Source organism: Ochotona curzoniae, unplaced genomic scaffold, assembly GCF_017591425.1.
Source record: "Ochotona curzoniae isolate NIBS_2020 unplaced genomic scaffold, NIBS_Ocur_1.0 scaffold_4505, whole genome shotgun sequence".
Lineage (NCBI taxonomy): Eukaryota > Metazoa > Chordata > Mammalia > Lagomorpha > Ochotonidae > Ochotona > Ochotona curzoniae.
This window is the reverse complement of record NW_024467118.1, coordinates 14,473,197-14,495,741: the sequence shown is the minus strand read 5'-3', so window position 1 is coordinate 14,495,741 and position 22,545 is coordinate 14,473,197. Positions and strand designations below refer to the sequence as shown.

The 22,545-nt window shown below is 44.8% G+C and overlaps 1 protein-coding gene across 1 annotated transcript in view; it reads left to right on the top strand.

Moving 5' to 3' along the window:
• The first annotated feature begins 835 nt into the window (after nt 1–835).
• The window catches only part of CCDC149 (coiled-coil domain containing 149), a 58,927-nt gene continuing 37,217 nt past the window's right edge, over nt 836–22,545 (top strand). The window contains exons 1-3 of the mRNA XM_040966079.1: nt 836–991; nt 2,630–2,668; nt 18,409–18,516. Of these exons, the coding sequence (XP_040822013.1) occupies nt 932–991; nt 2,630–2,668; nt 18,409–18,516 (207 nt within the window). The 5' untranslated portion in view covers nt 836–931. The remainder of the gene's footprint in view (nt 992–2,629; nt 2,669–18,408; nt 18,517–22,545) is intronic.

Genomic DNA, 22,545 nt, shown 5'->3' with positions numbered 1-22,545 from the left:
AAATATTCAAATATTCATGAAAAATTTGAATTAAATATATGGGTATATTTTGGTACAAGAAAATAAATCTAAACCCATACATAACTTTTTCATAATATTCATAATGCATACATGTTATGTAACAGAATTCTTTTGCACTAGAATTGTTTTGGACCACATTAAGCTCCTATTCGGAAATATTTGAGAGACAGAGAAGACACGAACAGAAAAGTCGTACATCTGTTGGTTTGCTCTGGAAGTGCCACAACAGCCAGGGCTGGGTCAGGCTGAAGGCCAGGACTGGGAGCTTGCTCTGGGTCTCCCAGGTGAGGGGTAGGAATCCAAGCTCTGGTGCCATCACTCGTCATTTCCCAGGATACACGTTAGCAGGAAACTGGAATTTAGAGTGTAACCAGGGCTCATATCAGACTCTCATATGTGAGATATTGGTGTCTAATTGTCAGGCCAAACACCTGCCATAACTTATACTTTTATTTCCTTTTTCCATAAACCTTCTGGATTGTTTATATAGACAGATACATATCCTTTCAAAATCAAATTGGAGATTTAGTCATTTCTTTGCCCATCTTATAATTTTTAAAAATCTGTTTTAACGTATTCTCCAATTAAATGATTTTATCTGCTGCCATTTGTCCAGATTCCTAAACATCCGAGGTTCTAGACTAATGTTGGGTGCTGTAGTGCCAGCCTTTATAGTCATGTCACTTATGGACAAATGTCCCTAGCGTATGCCCAGCAGAAGTGACTGGGGCAAAGTGTGTTTTGCACAGTGTGTGTTTAGCCGAGGCCTGAGGGTGGGTGCTAACCTGTTGCTCGGATCTGTTTGCAGTACCTGGTGTGTAAAAGGAAGCTAGAGAGTAAGAAGGAAGCGCTTCTGATCCTCTCCAAGGAACTAGACACCTGCCAGCAGGAACGGGACCAGTACAAACTCATGGCCAACCAGCTGCGGGAGCGCCACCAGTCCCTGAAGAAGAAATACCGAGAGCTGATTGTAAGTAGGACGTCACTGAATATCCTGTCCATTAAGACAGAAAGAGGGAATCCTCATGAGCTGTTTCTTCAGAAAATTGCTGGATGCAAGTGGTTCAAGGGGAAAAAAATTCAGAAGTGGGAGATGCCACCCCTATTTCCTGCCAACCTCGCCCCAGTGGCTCATCTGTGTGCACGTTTCCAGGCTGCCTACCTGCTCTGGTGCCCAGGAGCTGTGTACCCATGGCTCCTTTATTCTCCAGGAGCTTCATTTGTTTTATAAGGGGATATGTATTCTGTATAGTCTTTAACACAGGGGTTATCTGCTGCACATGCATATTTATCTTTAATTTTGAAATAATTAGGATTAAGTTAAAAGAAGCAGCACAGTTCCTTGGGCCCACTGGTTATGTTTTGTGGGCTCAGTTGCCACAGGTGGCTGCTGGCCACATAAAGAACGTGTCCTCTGTGGCTGCTGTGTCGGAGAGTGGAGAGGCAGAACAGCTCCGTCACTGCCAAGTTCTGTTGAACAACAGCCTGCTGCGGTGTTGAGGATACCCACTGCACAATGCTAGTTTGAATTCTTACTGCTCTTGTTTCGTTGATATGATCTATTTATAAGTGTTAACATTGTTGCAAACTTGCTGGGATTGTTGAACTTTCTTGGAATAAAACTGGAATAGAGAGATTGCTCATATTAAGGTAATTTTTATATATATGCATATATGAATGTATATATACATACATAGGACATCAGTAATGAGTGTGTGTTTAGTGAGCATTTACTTTTTCCAGCTGAAATATTTATATTCCCAGATTTCACAAAAGGGAGAGGAATTTTAAAAGTCCAATAACAGTAGAAGTTCTCAATTTTCTTTCATTTGGAGCAAACCCTGTCCCTGCTCTTTCCCTACCCCATTATTTTGCTATAGAGAAAACTTCTCTCTCCCTCTGTGTATGTGTAAGAGAAAGAGAGAGATTTTTTGAATCTATTTAATAGAAAAACTGAAACCAAATGAAGCATTATTTCAGTTTAGAATCTGATCATACATAATTTTAATAAATCCATGGTATATTGATGGTTGTTGTTCGCACAGTTTTGGAAAAACATAGAGGTTTCGTCCTAATTGGAACTTGTTCCCTAGGGGTATTCCCAAAATAACTCAGGCTGAGTTTATGCTTTTTTCTCTCTTTTTTTTTTTTCAAGTGCATTGGAGCTTGGTGCAGCATATTACTGGTTGCCAAGTGGTAGAGATGAGGAGGGTCTGATTTTAGGTTATATCCAACTCCTTGAATTTTACCATGTCTATTTTTTTTAAAGTAAAATGAGATCTGGTATTTAGTTCAGCCTTTAAGACACTGAGTCATGTGCACCCCACTGGAGTGGGGGAGTCAGGTCTCAGCTTCACATCCATTCCTAGCCTGTTCACACCCGGAGGACTGCAGATAACAACCCAAGTTCTTGGGTCTTTGCTACCTGTGTTAGAGATGTGGATTGGGTTGGCTTCTGGCTTTGACCTGGCCCATCCATGGCTGTTGCAGGTATTTGAGGGGTGAGCTAGGACATGGAAGATCTTTGTTTATCTTCCCTTGTAAATACAATTATAACCAATTAATTGAAACTTAAACAGATAAATTGTAAAACTTGTTTTCTTTTCAGGATGGCGATCCATCGCTGCCCCCTGAGAAGAGAAAGCAGGTGAGAATTGTCCCTGGCCTTGGGTAACTCTGGTGTTGTCATTAAAGATCCTGTGCAGTAAGCGCTTGGGGAAAGCAAAAGCTCATGGCTGCCACACCTTTCTGTTGGATGAATGCACATACTGTCCTGTCCTTCAGGTTTTGCCATGTCCAGCTTTAAAAGCCACCTTCCATTGAAACTCACAAGCCACTCACTGCTTGCTCCCTCTTACTGGGTAGCTGATACTGTGTAGTGATGAGTCCGTTTGCTGACCACTGATTTTAGATACCCACTTCTATAATTGGAGGAGGCCATCTATGTACACGAATCTATGTCTGGGCTTCCTGTCCTGTCCTGTTGAACTTCATAGCTTGTCCTGTGCTTGTACCTTGTTAACATAAGTTTTTCTGAGTTATTCTTTGAATCTCTGCCTGTGCTGATCTCTTTCTTGTCCCTTCTTCAGAAGTTTTTATTTGTTACTTTTTCAAATAAAAACTTAGAAGCATTTTACCAAGTTTTATTCTGATTCTATACACACACACACACACATGTCCTATTGATATTGTGATTATAAAGTTTTGTTCAATTATATACTTTAATTTTGTCTTGTCTCTTTCTCTCCACCTCCCATTCCAAGGTCCCTTGGTATCTTCAGTAGAGTTTTCTTTAACTTCAATTTTTCTACACAGATGTGTCCCACATGGCAGGTTTTGATGGGCTCAGTGGGAGCACAGGCGATGACACTGTAAATGCCAGTGAGTCCCGTGTGCTTGAGGGGGTGTCTGCACCTGTGCAAGCTTCAGAGCTGTGGGTGCAGAAGAGGACATGAGCTTGTCTGGACTCTTCGTAGTGGTCATGCTTGATCCAGAGAGGCGTGGTATCCTCTTTTGTGATGCTGCACCATCACCCCATGGAAAATCCTTGGGTGTGTCACCTGCGGATTTTTGGTCCTGAACAGCATGCCTGTCTCCTAAGGACTTTGTTCCTTAAATAACAGCTCACTGTGTTGTTACTCCTGCAAGCATTTAATGCCGCTCCTTCTACACTCTCATCTTGTTTCCTGTGATTATTTTATAACGTTCCAGATCTGATCTAAAATCAGGTTTTTCTGTGGAGTTAATTAATGTTTTTTGCTAAAGAAAATTACATAGGAATTCATCATTGCTGTGTAAAAATTGGACTCTGTAATCTTGACTTGCTAGGTGTTTCTGATGGTTGTAACCAGTCGTGCGTGGTGCGATGCCGGAGTTTGTTAGTATTCATGAAGGAGTTTTACAGTTTTAAGTGCTTTCACGTTCTGTGACTTTATAACAGAAATTTACATTGACTGAGGAGAATCTGATTAATTCCAGTAAAATCTGTCAAGCTGCTTTCTTATAGTCCTAAAATACAAGATCAGTGCCCCACATGTTGGCATTGTAGTTCTTAATATGGCGTTTAGTTTCCGGCCCTTTAGGATTTAGTACGGTAGTGAGAACATGGGCCCTGTAGCATTCCTGTCTGGGTTGGAACCATTGATTTGCTGTATGAGATAGGATATTTTGTGATGCCAATGACAGACTTGCTTAAACACTGAAGGAATAAGTCACCTTCTAGAACTCTTCTAGAACTAGGGATTCAAAAGCAGGACAAGCTTCAGGGGCTGTGTGCCCTGTGGCTTCATGGAGTTGTATGGACTTGTTCTTTGCACTGGGTCATATTTAGTAAAGAAAATGCAAGGTGTCCAAGCACACTTGAATTTCACATTGGTAGTGAAGACATTTTTGTGTCCTGGAAGGTGTTATGGAGGAAAGTGTATTAAAACAATAATCATGGTCTATCTGGTTAAAATGTATCTGGACCTCCTGCATTTTAATCTGATACCTCTGTTGCTATGCCAACTTTAACATTAGCTTCCTTTGGCAGCAGGTTCCCCTTTGCAAGAAAGGCAGGAAACTCAGTGACAAAGTAGCATTCTTACTTGCAATTTGGCTGCCCAGTGTAGGGTATGCTCCCATTCTTGGTCTAATATCATTTGCCTGAGAAGTGCTGCACACTCATTGGCTTAGATTCATCAGCTGGATGGAAGGGCTGCTAGGAGGTCAATAATGACATCTGATGTACCTGTTATGTGGCCTAGGCAAGGCTGCTTTTGTGTCTTACCTATAAAACGGGGGCAAAGACGGTGTCCACTTCAGAGTGGCCATAAGGGACAAATGTGACATTGCCAGCCGGTCCTGAGCTCAGTGCTGGCACAGGGTGGGCCTCAGTGCCCGTTGATTGGCCTCGGCCACACCAGCAGTCTTGTGTAAGCCTGTGTGTATTAGATTGTTGATTCTGTCCAACACTGCTGTGGGCTCTATACCAGACACGCTGCCTTCATGAGCCCCTTTGATTAGACTTGGCAACTCCAAGAGGTGTGGGCCAAAGAGGAGGCTCTTGGCTTGTGGATCCTCAAGAGAGTTGCCTGAATAGCCTTCAGGAGAGGCAGAAATGTAGCTGGCTGGGGAGCAGTGGACACCAGGACTCAGGTGCTCCCCTTTGTTGAAGCTGGTGTAGTATGTGTGTGGGAGGGGGTGAGGGCAGGTGTGTATGTGTGTGCACACTGACATGCATGCCACTCCTTCTTCCTGTCAGGGTGATTGCTGGTTCTTTACTGACCCACCACCCCTACCCTGCCATCTTTGACTACTAGAAAAAGGCTGCTTCCTTTTGCCATCCTTGTGGTGAGGCAGGTAAAGCCACCGCCTGAGATGACAGCTTCCCATATCAGAGTGCAGGTTCAAGGCCTGGCTGCTCTGCTTTTGATCTGGTTGTTCTGTGAATTCATCCTGGGAGGCATCAGATGAAGACCTTAGCAGCTGAATCCCTGTACCTTACATCAGAGACCCAGAGAGAGTTCTGAGCTCCTGGCTTTGGCTGGGCCTACCCCTGGCTCTTGTGGGGGCATTTGGGGAGTAAACCAATAAGTAGAAGATACAGCTTTCTGTCACTCTTCCTTTCAAATAGATAAAAAGAAGTATTTGTAAAAAAGGCCACTCCCTAGGAATCGGGCTCCCATAGGTTAGGTGCTGGTGTGGGTTCACTTGAGGGTCACATGGACAGGCCAGCATCTTGTAGCTATAGGATGACCTCTGCTGTCACTGAGAGACAGTCCACTGTCTCAGCCTTCTGCCTCCCAGGCCATCTGAAAACAACCTGAACATGACGAATGATGGTCGCAGCTGGCATTTCTAGGTGCTCCCTCCTGCAGCATGCCAGATGCTCTGTGAGCACAGTGTGGATGAGCTCTCTGAATCTTTACCCAAGGAAGTGGGGTAGCAACCAACCTGATCAATTCCATCTGCCCAAGGAGGAAATAGAGGCCTGAGGAAGTCGGGAAGATACCCACAGGAGCCACTGCCTGCACTCTGCTGGTAACTGCCAAGACTCAGTAAGGACTTGGTGAGCACTGTGGAGGTGTCCCATGCTGTACATGAGTGGCACAAGAGTGAGAAAGTCCATCCCAAATTCCTAGGGTGTAGAACTTGTATGTGGCTAGGGTGGCCATACCTCAGTGACCAGGACTGTCACCCTTTATATCTCTTATCTCGGCATCAGTTCTGGTCGTGGCTCTTTCAGGTTCCAAGGGATCTTGATTCAGAAAATCAATAATGTGGTCACCTTAACTCCGGGAGGAACATCAGATATAGACAATGCACAAAATAAGAACAAAAACAAACAGAAAACAAACCAGGTTGATGATTTGTGGTAATTGGTGCTAAACAAGCAGACATGAAACCCAGAGTTAGGGAGGGAGTTTTGACTTAGTGATAGGGAAATTATCATGGTGAGTAGTGAAAGAAAGTAGCTCCATTGTTTGGGAAAAAAGAAGCATGTTATCCTTGACAACATATCTAAATGTTGTTTGAAGTTAGTGGGTTTATTTAAACGTGTGACTGATTTTGCGGGAAGTGATGCTAAGATATACTCAATGTAGGGAGAAAAATGTGTCATCAGATGTTGAAGTGTTGGTAACAACATACCTTTCCATCTAGCCAGAAGCAGATAGCTTTGGCTTACCTGTGCTGGTGTTGTGTGGGCAGACAGTTATTTTCTAGGCTGTTCCATCAGTGGGAAGTAGGTGGTAGTACACATCCTGACCTGGTATCTCCTCTATTATACTTCCTGTTTATCCCCGAGGTAAAACAACAGGTGCCGTATTTACCCCTCCAGCTGCAAAGCAAGTGCATCTTGTACCATGGGAAGGCACTGGGACCAGAAGCAGCTGCCGAGCTATCAGATGCATTTGGGAGGTCATAAGATATGCAGACTGGGAAAGGGAAGTTGCCCCTTGAGCACATCTTTGCGTGTCGGCCTTGATGTGCTTCTTAGCTAGGAAAAAAGGAACTTCTCTAATCTCTTCTTAGACAAAGCCCACACACCTGCATTCCATCCCACAGTGTCACTGAGCCTCTGAGACCTGCAGCTTTGCTTTCCCTTGGTTGCAGCTGAGAGCTGCTGCCCTAAATGCTCTGAGGGTTTTCTTCAAATGTTGATGGAATACAAGACCATATCTTTAGTCTTCTCACTGTTCATTGTGTGTACTTTTCTTTTTTCTTTCTTTCTTTTTTTTTTTTTAACTGTATGTACTTTTGAGAAACCATGTACATGTTAGGGTACTTCCAATGGTTGTGGGGAAATGGAATTAAAAAATGAGTTTAATTTGATGCAAAAAAAGAGTTTGATCCAGTCCTTTTTTCATACTGCACATTTCCTTGAACTTTTTGAAGGTACTTTATACATGTGAATTTCAAAATTCTTTTGCACCAAAGTAAACTTATTTTTAAATTCCTTTTCCATAAACTTTTGAAAAATGTGTTTGAGAGGGAATGCTCCTATCTGCTGGTTCATTCCATAAATGGCTGCAGTGGCTAGGGTTGGACCAAGCCAGAGCTGGGAGCTGGGAGCTGGGAATTCAATCCAGGTTTACTGTGTAGGTGGCAGGCACCCAATTACCAGAGCTGTTAGCACTTCCTCCATCCAGGATATACCTTAGCAGGAAGTTGGAATCAGGGGCAGAGCCAGGACTTAAATCCAACACTGATATGAGATGCAGGCATCATAACCACTAGGCCAAATGCCTGTGCCTTCCAGTAACTTTTGAAACCCCTTACTTATGCATGCACGTATTTGAGTCAGATCCCCACAGTCTTTGGCAAGAACACTGGTAAGTAGACTTTTTATGAGTTGCAAGGCAGTGCCCTGGACAGTCTAAGGAATAAGGGCTTGGTTCTGACATCCAATTCGAATTGAATTCTTCCACTTGCTGATGGGTGATCTAGGGCAAGCTATGTCTCATCTGAGCCTGAACTTCTTTCTCTTCAAAATGGACATGATAATAAAACATGTTCACCCAAATTTATTTTTACTAGAAAGCCAGATATACAGAGAGGAACATTTTTTCTGTCTGTTGATTCACTCACTAAGTGGCCACAGCTGAGCTGATCCAAAGCCAGGAGCCAGGAGCCTCCTCCAGGTCTCCCACACAGGTTCAAGGTCCCAAGACCCTGGGCTGTCCTAGACTGCTTTCCCAGGCCACAAGCAGGGATCTGGCTGGGAAGTGGGGCTGCCAGGATTAGAACCAGCACCCATATGGGATCCCAGCATAAGGTGAGGACTTTAGCCCTAGGCTACCCCACTGGGCCTTCCCTCACCAAGATCTTTTGAATTTAGGATTGTGCTTATGTTCATTGCCTAGTAACTGATATGTTTGACAAATATTGAATGTTGAAAATGTTTTCCTGTAGTTTTTCCAAGGTCTCACAGTAAACTTCTAGGGCAAAATTAAAATCTACTACTGTCTTATATTTTTTATATTCTCATTCAAATTATTTTTCTAAAATATTTTTTAAAGATGTATTTCTTTATTTGGAAAGGCAGTTACAGAGAGAATGAGATAGATAGATGGATGGATAGATAGATAGATGATAGATAAAAAAGGAAGGAAGGAAAGAAAGAAAGAAACAAACAAACAAAGGAAGTGAGGGAGGGAGGAGTGATTTCTTCCCTCAGCTGGTTCACTCTTCAATGAGTAGGCCTGGGCCAGGAGCTTCATGTACATCTCCCACTTGGATGACAGGTGTCTAAGCACAAGATCATGCTCTGCTGCCTTCTCTTATGTTATCAAGAAGCTGGACCAGAAGTTGAGCAGCCAGGACTCAAATCAGCACTCATATGGAATTCTGATGTTGCAGGTGGCAGATTAACCAACTGTGTCACGATGCCCCTAAAACTTTAAAAAAATTAATTTCTGTGCATTTTGAAATTCACAGGGGAGGGAGGAGAGAGAGATCACTGCCATTTACTAGTTAATTCCTCCAATTGTGTATCCAGATCCAGGCTGAGGTTGAAGCTGGGAGCCAGGAACTCAATCCAGGGCTCCCATGTGAGCGATTGAGACAAGCGCTTGAGCCATTACTTGCTGCCTCCCAGGGTTTGCCATAAACAGGAAACTGGAATTAGATGTGGGAGCTGGGAATAGAATCCAGGCATTCGGATGTGGGATATTTATGGCTGGGCTTAATGCCCATTCTGTCTGCTAGTGCAAGTTTTTGTTCTGTATTATTCTTGAGCTGGGGGGATGTTGGGGGGAGTGGGGGAAGCAGTACTCAATACTCAGTTCAGTCTGCCCTGGAAGTCCAAAGATTCAGTGCCTTCTTCAAAGTCCTCTGCTTGGTAGGTGTGTTCCCCCTAGACTCCGAGCCGGTGATGTCTACCTCACAATCTGGCCACCACTGCTTCTGTTTCCTTCTGTCTCCTCAGAGAGCAGGCAAGGACTTGACACTTGTAGCTTTAGAAATATAGCTGTCAGGGCTTTCTTTTGGAACTTGGGATCCTTTTTAAAACAACTCAATTTCCAATGGCAAATCATCCGTTAAAGAAGCTGTGAAGGAATCGTGACAACAGTGATTGCACTAATAGCTTCTCATGGGATATTGAAATGGAAATCGCTAACTCCCAGGCAGGAGTGTGTACAGAGCGCCCCTTTGCTCTGCCGCAAGAGAGCACCCTAAGATCTCCAGCGACCCTTTCAATATTTTTCTTTTGCTAAACAAGCACTTCTTCCAAAGCAGACAAAGGGGAATTTAAATGATCTTGGGTTAATCTCCTTCAAAGATGGGATTCTTTTGGGTTGTGGTACATTTTCCCCTCGTGTAAAGTCTCTGTGCATCAACAGATGTGTCTCTAAGATCTTTGTCTTTTCCGGTTTTGATTTCAAGTCCAGGAACTGTGGGAGGTACCCCTCCCTCATCCAGGAGGGAGATATTGCTTTCTTACCGCTGCAAAGTGATGGCTTCTTTAGACAGTGACGTGTGCAAGATGCTAAGCCCAGAGACAACAGTGTGCACCTAGTGGTCCTGCGTGGGGGTTGGGAACCTTTTATCTCAGTAGAAATATCTTCTTGGTCAAGCTTCTTTTAGTCTTCTGGGACTGCAAATCAGAGTGGCTTTATATGTGTGTCCTGGTTTGATGTGTAAAATCTCAAACTTCCTTCAAAGATCTTGTGACATTACTGTTACCCTGGAAAAGCAGGATGGGAATCCAAGATCTAGTGGCCCCAGGCCGCCCACATCATGTAACAGCACCTTCATTCTGAACATGCACTCTTTGACTCCTACACCGATTTGGGGAGGGGTAATGGGGACACCCCTCAATATGTAGATAAGGATATGTCAGCTCAGTGCACCTAAAGCATTTGGGAAGTGTTAAGGGAACTGGTGAGTGGCAGAAGCAGAGTCTGAATGGCCGAGATGGAGCAAACATTTATTTAAACAGCAACATCCCAACCCTATTCAGGAGTCTTTGCCTATAGGCCTGGAAATGCATTCACTTACAAGTATGTGGTTCTGAAACTAAGGTGATTGGGGAGAGGAGGGATGTGGGGATGGGGTGAGGGGAGTAGCATGCTGATGCTTCTTGCACAGCTAAAAAATGTGTATGGAATAAGCGCTCGGGTAGATGCTTTTTGTAAATAAGAAAGCTGTCACTGTAGCCGAGGTCATCACTTTGGCAGTTGCTCTGAAAAGGGGCCCTTGCTAAGCAAAGCAAGTTTTACTCTATTCCTATTAACCCAGGAGTCCCCATCAGACCAAGCAGCAGAGGAGAAATTGCAATTAAATGTGCTATCAATCACACCTCTCAAGAACCCTTGATGTTCCATCAGACCTTTTTTTCCTCCCTAACATATTCTTGCTTAATCGTGTGCTTTCCTCTATTGAAGGTGCAGATTTAAGGGGCCCAGGGTATCCATTTTTTTAATGCCATGCAATTGAGCAGTAGTTTCTAAATCTGGTCTCTGCCCCGCCCCCTCTCCTCTTCTTCTCCTTGAGTCTTGAAGAAGCGCCCAAGTCAAGTGTTTGCTTGTGTGTGTGTCTCTCTGATGTTGTGTTTCTTTCATTTTTGAGTCCCAGTTCTGATACTGATATCTAAACAAGGCGAAGTGTGTAACAGGACTTCCTGATCTCCATCACTTTCATGTTATGCTATAGAATAGCTTTTCCATGGTGAGGAAAAGATGATATGTGTCTAATAAATTCCAAAGGTTTAGGATGACCTGAAGGACTGGTTCCTGGAATGTTTGCTCTTCCTTTATTGGCTGTTGGTCTGACATAGCTAAAGACGCAGATGCAAATGCATGACCTTCCCTTCTACATATCAGAGGAGTGCAGCAGAAGGTTTACCTTAAACTTCTCATCACTTTCCTTCTGCTTTGTTTTTATCTGTCACTAGAGGTAAAGCTTTTCCTATACCCTTTTGCATTCAGTGACTGTGGCCTGCAAATTTAAATGACAAAGGACAGATTACAAGGAGAATAAAGCATATGATTTTATTGATTTTTATGTGTGCAGTGGGAATTTGCAGATAAGAAGTGAAACTCCAAGAGGTGGTTAATAAACTTGGGGACTTAGAGATAATCTTAAAAATAGAAAGCAGTGGCTAAACAGGCTTATACTCCACTTGCAAGCACCAGCATTCCATTTTCCATCCAGCTCCATGCTTATGGCCTAGGAAAGCAGTGGAGAATGGCCCAAATCCTTGGGATCCTGCACCTCTGTGGGAGACCTGGAAGACTCTCCTGGTACCTGGCTTTGGATCGGCTCAGCTCCAACCATTGTAGCCATTTGGGAAGTGAACCAGCAGATGAAAGATCATTCTTTCTGTCTCTCCTCTCTGTAAGTCTTTCAAATAAAAACAAATACATCTTTAAAAAAACATAGGAAAGTGTTGAGGTTTTGAGGGCTGATAAATACTAGCTAGTGGGAAATATTTGGGGGCAAATAAGAAAACATATGCTCTATTTGTGTAAGATTTGCTTATGAAAACACATCTTGGTTGCTGACTCTCCATCTCTTGTGAGAGCAAGCTTTATCATCTTCCTGGAAATACCTTCCCAGAGGGAAATGTGTGCTCTGCTGTTAGGCTAAAGGCAGAGAACTCTTCCTGGATCTGTCAATTGCCAGTTGCTTTCAACTCCATATACTTTATGCCAATGTCGTGGGCCTGGAATGGCCCTTCATTTTTTATCTTTTCATTTCTAACGTAGGCCTAGAATGGTAGTTAGTATATTCTTCCTTTCCATTTCTGAAAGATTGAGGGCTTTTTTTTTTATCAGTAGCCTCCTGAAACCCTCTCTTGTGAGCCTATGTTAGTGACTGAAAATGGTAGTCCCTCACCATGATGGTCACTGCCAAACCTGATTCATAATTATTTGTAAGGATATTTCATCACTCCATCTGTAGTGTTGCATCTGTAGTAATTGTGGAAAGTTGAGACATTAGTAGAGGCAAGAGCTGGAGTTTAGGCTGAGTAGGACTGTGAGCAGGTACAAGGGCAGTGCCCAAGCCCCACCATGTAGCTGTCTCCCTAGGTGAAAAAAGCTTCTGCAGCCAGGTGGGGAAGAGGCTGCGGTGAGCTCTCACTGCCCTCCTCACTGCCTGAATCTCAAGAAATGGGTGTATCATTCCTGTGCAAAGTTTCCAAGGATTCCCAATCCCATTCTGGAGGTTGGCCATGGGGACTCCCTGACCACACCTGTTTGCCGTGACTGGGGCTCAGACGTTCTGGGCAGGGACAGGTGCTCCAGGAAGATGAACCGTATGTAGCCTTTCAGCTCCATGGCTTTGGCCTGTTTTCTTCCTTTGTTTCCCTGTCATGGTGTTCATAGATAAACTCACAGCTTTAGTGTGTGGATTCCATAGTATTTCCCACTACTTGCAGCATCCCCCTATTATCAGGATGGAAATGTCAACCTTTCATGTCGGCCCTGGCTAGATCTGAATATTTCAAAGACACTCCTTCAGAAGCCTTTTTCTGTTTTTGCTATTTATGCTACCTCCTACCCCAGAGATTTAGAGGAAATAATCTCTGGGTTTTGTTTTCTTTGCCTGCAAAACCCTTCCCAGTCTTGGCAACCTGTCACTTCTTCCCTGACATTTCTTTTACATAGTGCTGCTATTCTAAACTGATGGTCACACAGTCCTTCTCAATAACACAGAGACAAAGCGCTCTGCATAGCTGATAAATTATTAGCAGGCACCATGTGTGAGCTTGATGGATTGTTATAGTGAATGTGTGTGAGTCATGGGTGTTATTTTTGGTCAAAAGACTTGCATGAACTTTTCTCCTCTATTTTGAGTGCTTTGAAATGTACTACTTTTTTTTTTTTGTTCTTTAAGATGCATGTCAAAGAATTAGACACCATATCAGAATAGTCATTTTCTAGTTTCCAAAGTTATTGTTTTGGAGTTGAGGAGGTGGAAGAGTTGAATAGAAAGACTGGTGTGTTGACAAGGAATCCAGCCTGTTCAATGTAAGAGAAAATTACAGTCATCTGCTTTATGGTAGTGCCTCCCCCATCCCAGTCTATCTAAGGGTCAAGTTGAATGCTGGGCAAATTTACAGTGAAGTGGCTTGCAGGCATTGTGACTTTAATTGACCATTGTTTTGTGGCTAATGGAGAAATGCCTGCGTTTATTTTGGTAGCTATCTTTTCAGCGGGGCTGCAGAGAATATCACATTTGATTTTGATGTTGCTGGTCCCTAAGTTGCTGTTTCTTAAAGCAGCCCAGCCTTCTGCCCCAGGTATTCCCAGAATCATTGACCTATCATTATTCCAGGCACCTACTGTGCCATCACAAAGCTCATGAACAATGTACATTTTAGGACAAACTGCCTGGATTTCTAAGGGCTTTTGGGGGGGCGGGGCACCAAAATCAATTTATTTTTTGCTTCCATTCTCTGTGTGTGTAACTTTTTGGAAATCCACTGCTCTCTATGGACACCCTTAATGCATCATTGCTGAGCTCACAACTTCTTAGTGTGCCCCAAGCCCCAGGCCAGGCAGTTCAGAAACTGAGAGCAAGTGTGCTGTGACGTTGATGGTGATTTCACAGCGCAATTTTATGTCTGTTGAATCTCGATGTCTTTTTAAATCCATTTCCCTAGTAATTCATTTTGATTGTATTTTTGCAAAAGTATCGATCAGCCATCCCTTACTGCTGGGGGACTGGGCTGTGCAGACTGGGCGGCAGTCAAGGCACACACCAGGGTCTTTCTGCTCCTATGAGGGGCTCAAACTAATTCTGATTTACAACAAGAAAGTTAGGGAACTTTCAGGTTCATTTTTGTTTGTTTACTTTAGGTTTTGTTCTATTCTCATTGTTTCATTTCTGAACATCTCTCTGGTCAGGCTCCAGGGGGACGGGTGAGCCTTACTCTGCAGATGGGGATGCCTCCAATCTCCTGGTTGGGTGCAGGAGACAGAGGGCTCCAGGCTGAGCTAGTAGTGCGCCACCTGCTCGGTAGGGATTCTGTTTGCTGCCCCACGACAGGGTCCATGAGCTAATGTCTGGGAATGTTTTAGAGCTGCAAGGAGGAAAGGCAGAGGGTGCCCACTTGTGAAGGATGGAGGACGGGCACCAGGAAAAGGAAACCAAGGAGTGAGTCATCTGTGACGTCACAGCCATGCCCGTGCCAGCCTGCCTTGTGGCCTTGAAGTGTTCTCCCGAGTGGGAAGCCTGTGATGGTGCAGGGAGAAAGGGAAGCCACTGCACAGCTCCTCCTGCCTATACTTGTCCTTCTAGCAGACCCGTGAAACACCCTCTCGCTGCCTTCCCAAATCTGGGTTCAAAGGCGGCTCCAGGGAGGCCTTTTTAAAAGAGATTATTTGAAAGACAGAGTTTGGGAAATTTTGCATCTAGTTTCCATAACTCTCCAAAAGGGCAGCCATGGCCAGGGCTGAGGAAGACTGAAGCCAGGAGCCTGAAACTCCATCCAGGACCCCCGTGTGGGTGACAGGGACCCAAGCCAGGAGGGCCACATTGTGCTGTTTTCCCAGGCACATTAGCAGGGAGCTGGATCAGATGCGAAGCAACTGTAACACACACTAGCACTCATATGGGATCTTGCATTGCAGGCAGAGGCTTAACATGATGTGCCACAATGCCAGTCCCCACAGCGAGGCCTTCCGGGGAGTTTTCCCAGCAGCTCTCTTCTCTTTGACTGCTTCACTTGTCTTGGTAGCTCTTCATACCCATTGCATTGTGTCTTTACTTAGTCTGTTGTACTATCGTGGAATCCAGGTCATCTGCTTAGCTTGTAGGTTTATAAGAGCAAAAGATTTTGTCTGTCGTGGTCACTGCTGAATCTACAGATCTTGAACAGTGCTTGGCACAGGGCAGGCACTGTGTCAGGTCATTGATTGAATGAATGAATGAATGAATGAATAAAAGTTGCATGAAACAGTGGGAACATGGGAGCCCAAGGGAGCACATGCCATGCCTGCACATCTCTGTCCGTTGAGTGATGGGTTGGAGCCATTACGTGGGCTCAGTCAGAGGAAGAACCAGCATTTAATGAGCAGCTACTGTATGCCAAGTTGTTGGATGAGCATTTGTATATGATTCCAAAGCATCAATTCACCACACACAGTATGTTATTATTAGCTCCATTTTACAGATAAAGCAGGTCGAGATGCTAAGAAACACATGCAAGTTCACATAGACCAGTTAGTGGCAGAAGTAGGATGGGACTTAGTTGGCCTGACTTGATCCAGAGAGGTTTCCAAGTACAGTCAGTTGGTCACAGTGTTGCTTTGCTTTCCTACCAACAGAATGGGAATTAATTTTCTTCACCCATCATCAAACGTTTTATCTGATGAGAACAGACAACTAGGAAAATTGGAACCCAAATATTACAAGATAGGAGTTTTACAAATACAAGCCTGAAAAATTAGATTGAGTTATTGAGTAATGTCCACAGATGAGTGAATGGATGGAGATGAGGGCTTAATTAATTTCAGCCAATAGGGACCAGCATTTTCATTTCTTGTAGGGCTCAAGTACAGGCCAGGGCTGCAACTGGAGCCTGCAGACCTGGCCTGCTGCCCCATTTTCACAGTACGTATGGGACAACTACTAAGTACTCAGGAGAGAGGTCAGTAGTTAGAACAGAGTTCCTTGTCCTTCATGGAACTTATATTTGAGGAAGGAGAGGGAGACAGGAAATAGGCAGTAAGCAATAAAGCATGAAACAAATTACATGGTGTGTTAGAAGATGGCCAGTGCTCTGCACAGAGGAAAGAGTAGTGGAGAGTTACACGAGAGTTGGAGTGGAGCTGGTCCAGGTAGGCAATCCGAGTAAAGCCCTGAGGCAGCAAGGTGGGGAGGGGTTCCAGTCCCAGCTCCGAGATGGAATCAGCCTGCTTTGCTGTGAACAGGGAGGAGGTGAGGGGTGGTGCACCTGCTGGTGCTGACAGCAGAATGTCCTTGTAAGTGAATCGTGATGGGTGAGGCAAAGGAAGGATGGAGCCCAGGCTGGCTTTCTTTTTCCCTTTGTTCTCATTAGTGTCTAGCAAAATTAAACATCCCCCCCAAATATTCATACTGAGGTCTCTGGAGAGTTAGACAATATAGTGGGTAGTCCCCTCAACATCCTGGGTGTGGAGTTTCTTTAGCAACAACAGGAAGAGAATCTATGAGATAATTGCCAGGATCCCTTGTATGGCTCATGCAAATGTCCCTTCTCCCTTCTGCCTGCATTTATCTGGTGTACGTTTTTCAAATGCTTGCCGACACACAGGCAGGCACAGGCTGAGGAGGTGGGACCCGGGAGGGCTGCTTTGCTGTGGCTGGCAGTCCCCTCACTTAAGGGGGTTGGTGGGGATGGGGGCAGGGAGATGGAAATTAGAGTAGCTATAGCTAGCAAAGTGCTCTACAGGACAGGAATCCCAGGGTAAGGTGGGCAACTGATTCACAGGCTGGCAGCCATGGGAGCTTATAGCAGACTGGGGAGAGGCAGAAATCTCAGATCCAGGGGAGTGGCATGGCAGGTGTCCCTGTACCCTTGGACACTCCAGAAGGGGGAGCTGGCCGACAGCCACCCACAGGGGATCCTGGGGCCCCAAGTGGCCAAGGCAAGTCTCAAGAAAGGCTTGAGTTCAGGAGGTGGGGACAAGACACCACCAGCCTGGCTGCAGGGTGCTGGCTGCTGAGTGAGCGAGAATAAGAGTGAAACAGTAGGAAGTGCAGCCCAGAGCCTGCTGAATGGCCTCTGCACCACTGACCTCTCCTGTAGCTGCTTCCTGGAGTTGTGGTTGAAGTTCTGGACACTGAGGTGCAAAATAAATAAATAAATAAATGTTAATTAAAATGTTTTTGGAGGGAAAAAGTATCTAAATGAGGAAATGAAGAATTTCCTTTATTATTGACCCAATTTTTAGAATTTAGCTGTGACCATTTTTAAAACTAAATGTGATGAGATCTTAAAAAAATGTTTTTTAAGTCAGTGACCAGCAGTGACCAGCAGTGGTAGGTTAATTTACCACCTGTGATACCAACAATACCATGGGTGCAGATTGAGTCCTGTCTGCTCCACTTCCCCATCCAAATTCCTGCTAATGGCCTTGGAAGAACAGGAAAAGATGTTCCATGTGCTTGGGCCCTTGTCACTGACGTGGAATGCCTAGATGAAGCCCCAGCTCCTGGCACCGACCTCACCCAACCCTGGCTATTGCAGCCATTTGGAGAATCAGCCAGAGGTTGGAATATTTTTGTCTCTCTCTCTCTCTGTGTGTCTCTCCCCACCACATCTCCATAACCCTGACTTTCAAATAAACCAAACAGGGCCTGGCACAGTAGCCTAGTGGCTAAAATCCTCGCCTTGCACATGTTGGGATCCCATATCGGTGCCAGTGCTAATCCCAGCAACCCTGCTTCCCAGCTCCATGCTTGTGGCCTAGGAAAACAGTAGAGGATGGCCCAAAGCCTTGAGACCCTGCACCTGTGTGGGAAACCTGGAGGAGGCTCCTGGCTTTGGATCAGCTCAGCTCTGGCCATTGCAGCCACTTGGGAAGTGAATCCATGGATGGAAGATGATTTTCTTTGTCTCTCTTCCTCTCTGCATAACTGACTTTCTAGTAATAAATTAGTTAATTAATTAAGCAAGAAGAAGAAGAAAAAAATAACCTTTAAGTCAAAGATGGCTGACTCCTTCATTGCTTATCCAAGTGCCTTCTGCAGTGAAACAAAGACCTTCCTCTTGCTGCGGTCACAGCTAGCCCCAAGCCCGTTCTCCACACAGCTGCAGTGGTATGATTTGCACACACCTGCCCCCTTCACAGATGAGCTCCTTGTGCTCCAGTGTGCCTGGGACGTCCACATCCTGAAGCCCACAGAACCCGCTCCCACGTCTTTCTGTTTCTGTATTTCTAATTGCATTTCCTGGTGTGTTGATATTTCCAGGCTAACCTGGCACAACTCTTGCGAGATTCTCAGGACCGAAATAAACACCTGGGAGAAGAACTTAAAGAACTTCAGCAAAGGCTTGGAGAAGTCCAAGGTGACAATAAGGTACCATAGATATTTACAGGGAAGAGCTCTGCTGTGCAATCGTGCATTAGAGGTTTATACATCGTGTGTCAGAAAAATGTAATGCCACATTTGTTAAGAAATTTGTTATAGATTTTTGCATTTGCAATGAAAATTCACAGTTTAGCATCTCTTATATTTATTACATTCCCTTTGTGTGTGCGTGCACGCCTGTGTGTGTTTCTGGAGTGCTCTAAAATATTGTCACAACCCATTGTAAAAGTTTCATTATGTTCAGCTTGGTGGGGAATAGCATTGCAGTTGAGGGCGAAATAAAACCCAAATGCTATACTTTCCCCTCCTATACAAATAATGGATTTGTGGCTCAGATGATTTGGAATTATTCACATTCAGTTTTGAATTTTAAGTAGTCATCCCACTAATTATGTTCACATAACCAATTTATTTTATTGCTAAATTTGGCAATTTGTATGGAACATTGCTCAAAATCCACTGCTTGGTATTAATCAAACTCCCCTGTTGGCAACGTTAATTATAAAATATGAACTCATAAACTCCAAATCAAATGTATGCACACTCTCTCTCCCAGCTGAAACTGTGAACAAAAGTACAATTGAGCAAGAGAAGAGAAACCAGTGAAGTTTAGTTCTGGCCTGCAGAATAATTTCCCGTTTTGTTGAGATAGATTCATTTCTAACTCCTTGCCAGAGGCGGCCTTTGAAACGGAAATGGTGTTGGAATTTCACTCAAGAAAATGATAGTTGTTTGTGTGTGGGGGTGGGAGGAAGGTTCGAGGAGGGGTGCTTTCTTGGGGAAATGTTTTCTAGATGTGACCAAATTCCTTGAGAAATAATGATGATTTGCGTTGTTACTGGAATTGTGGGTTATCGGAAGATGCTCATTCTTTGAAAAATGCCCAGAAATGTGTGGGAGACCATCAGCTGGGAGAGCTCTTCCCTGACACGAAGGCAGGGGAGACTATGCCTGCTGCTCAGTGGAGAGACCCGACCTTAGGGCGTGTCTGTGGCTGCCATGTCTTTGTAAGGCACATCCCTTCTTTGTGCCTTAAAATATTATTTTTAACCTCTTGGGTTTAATATCAAGTTGGAAAATTCATCTTGACTCTCCCCAGTCATAAAATAGGGGGTGGGCAAGGATCTGATTAACACTGGACAAGCTAATTAGGTCTCTCCTGTCGTTTTATGCACCATTTAAAGGGTGTAAGCCCTGTAACCTACATGTTTGGTTCGTGACAAAAGGCCAGACCTGCTTAGTCACTTCCTCAAGTGGTGGCAGCAGGGCATGAAACCAGAGGGGCCCAGGAGTTCTCCTGGAGCTGCTCAAAATGTCAGGCATTTTGGAGCTATCCCAAGTCCACCAAAGACTGACGCATTCTGCAGATGTGGTTTTTGGATTCATGAATCTTCTTGATTGATCTTTTCATTCCTGCTTTGCCTTTTTTTTTTTTTGGCTGAGCTGTCTTCTTTTCTGCCCAAGTTTCCAAAGTACCCTTATACTTAATCTCTTGGTCACTTTTTAGTTCTTTTGTCTTTTAACAAATTTTAGACATTGATGTCAGCAGTTGATATTTCAAGAAAAGAATGGGATGAGAGTGTTATGAATATGTGACGGTATGTATGTCTTCATGAGTGTGTGTCTGTGAGATTACTTGTCAGAATATTTGTGCATTATGTATTTGGGGGGCGATGTCTGACACCCATGCACAGCTGGGGGCTCCTTTGGCACTGTTACAGCCTGGACTTCAGGATTTGTTCATGCCGTAGGTCTTTATTCTAGTAGCTGCACACATTCATCTACTCTCTGTCCTCATCCAAGGTTTAAAATGCAGTGATGCACACTCATGCGTGGGAGATCACCTTAGCAGGTGCCTCAGTAGCCCACTCTCCCCCTCCTAGATTAGCCTGGGCCAAGTCAGGGGGATGCTATATTTTCGGGTCCTGTGAGTCATGGTCCCGACCCCAGTTCTCAACACGAAGGTCAGATGACTCATTTGATAATGATGGCCCTGGGCCTCTGGGGCACTCAGAAGCCCCTGCTCAAAGGTGACTGTGACTGTGTGTTAGAGAATAGGTTCAGCCATTAGGGTTTCATTGTTTGATTTATTATTATTGTTATTATTCATGTCATTTGTTGCTATAGCCCATCTGAAACCTTCCAGATCCAGTCCCTGCTCCCATCCCACTGCCTGGCTTACTTATCTGCCCCCATTTGCCTCCACCTCACACCCAGGCCTCCCAGTGCTCGCGTCAGCTGCTTTTTGAGCTATGATGCTATCATATGCACCTGCAGCTTGCTCCCTGGAATTCTTTTCGCCTCAACTTCCCCTTAATTACCTACTCTCAGGTTCTAGATTAAATGTTGCCTTCTCAGACTCTTAGGTACTGTTTATGCCCACAGGGTCCCACTTGCTTGTTCTGCTGGTTCTTGTGGGGTACCACCAATCCAAAGGGTCAACTCCTAGGGGGCCACATTCATACCTGTCACTCCTGGATCCCTACAACTGGCTTTCTTAGTTCTTGACCTGGAGCCATTATTTGAGAAATCTTTAGTGAAGAGATGAATGGATGAGAAGTGGATAGAATGAATGAGTAAAGGGAATGGAAGGAAGAACGATAGGAAAAAAGAAAGAGCACCAGGTGTAAGTAAGGAGTTGTCTGCTGGTAGACTGCAGCAGCTCATGGCGCTGCGAGGAGGAGATTAAAGAACAAGAAAAAAGGCAAACTATCTCAATAGCAGGAAAGTAGCCTGAGCTCGAAGGTGCTAGGAAGACCTGCAGAGGGACTGGGGTCAGGGACTGAGCTGGAGTGGACAAGGATGGTATCTGCTCACCAACTGCTCCTGTGCAGAGCACTTGTGACTGCTGGGATGGGACTCCCAACTCCAGAGCCCCACACAAGGGCCCAGGGAATCATTGTAGGAGTAACTATTGGAGTGGCAGAGTATAGAACTCTGCATTGCCATGGTAACTCATGACCCTGTTCCATGCTTTGGGAAGGCCCAGATTTTCGATGTTACGTCCATTTAGAAAACAAGGTGAGAGGAAATGACTTGCCTTGGGTATTTTAGGGTAGACTAATTTTTCCATTTGTTCAGCTAGCGCCGTGGAACCCTATATGCAATAAAGCATTTGCAAACAGCCTCTTGAAAGATTTGTTGTCCCCCTGGCATATAAGTAGCTTAGCACCTGCATGGTGTTGAGGGCTTGGGGATTGCTGTGACCCCTCTGCCCTCCCTCTACTCTATGCCCAGAGTTCAGGGGCTCCCACACTACACAAACCCCCAACGTAAACCCAATGCATGCTGCAAGACAAAAATCTACTAGCTACCTTCCTTTCCCAAGAAATTCAAGTTCTTCAAGGTTCCTGGGAGAAGAGGAAGGCTTTGGGAACAGGTGGGCTCACAGCAGCACAGATCATCCTGGGGAAAGCAGTTACAAGTGGCCGTCCATGTATCTGTGATTGAAGAATAAGGACCAGTTTATGGGGAACCTCATATCTGAACAGAAACCCGCACAGACAGCTGCACTGCCTCGTGAGGGTCCCAGCCCCTTCACACTTTGCTTCCTCATCTGGGCACTGAGGAAAGAGTGGATTCAGAGGATTAGTATTTGAGACTATGAAACCAGCAGAGTGCACTTGAATCTTAAATAACCAGTGGTGAGCCCGTGAGAACAGCTTTTGGGGGAAAGCTGGTTGTGACACTGTGCCAGTTTCTACAGGTAAACACTGATGCCATGACTGGGTCAGGTTGCCCACATGAGGTCACCTAACTTTGGCCTACTGTCCCAAGACAAATGGAGAAATTTTGTCCAGAACACGCATCTTTGGACATTGCAAGACCAGGTTTGTAATCTAGGGCCTGGCACCATGGTATGGTAGACTAAACTTCTACCTTTGGTGCCAATATCCCGTATGGGTACTTGTTTGAATCCCAGCTGCTCCACTTCTGATCCAGCTCTCTGCTTATGGCCTGCAAAGGCAGTAGAGGATGGCTCAGATCCTTGGGTCTCTGCACTCATATAGGAGACCC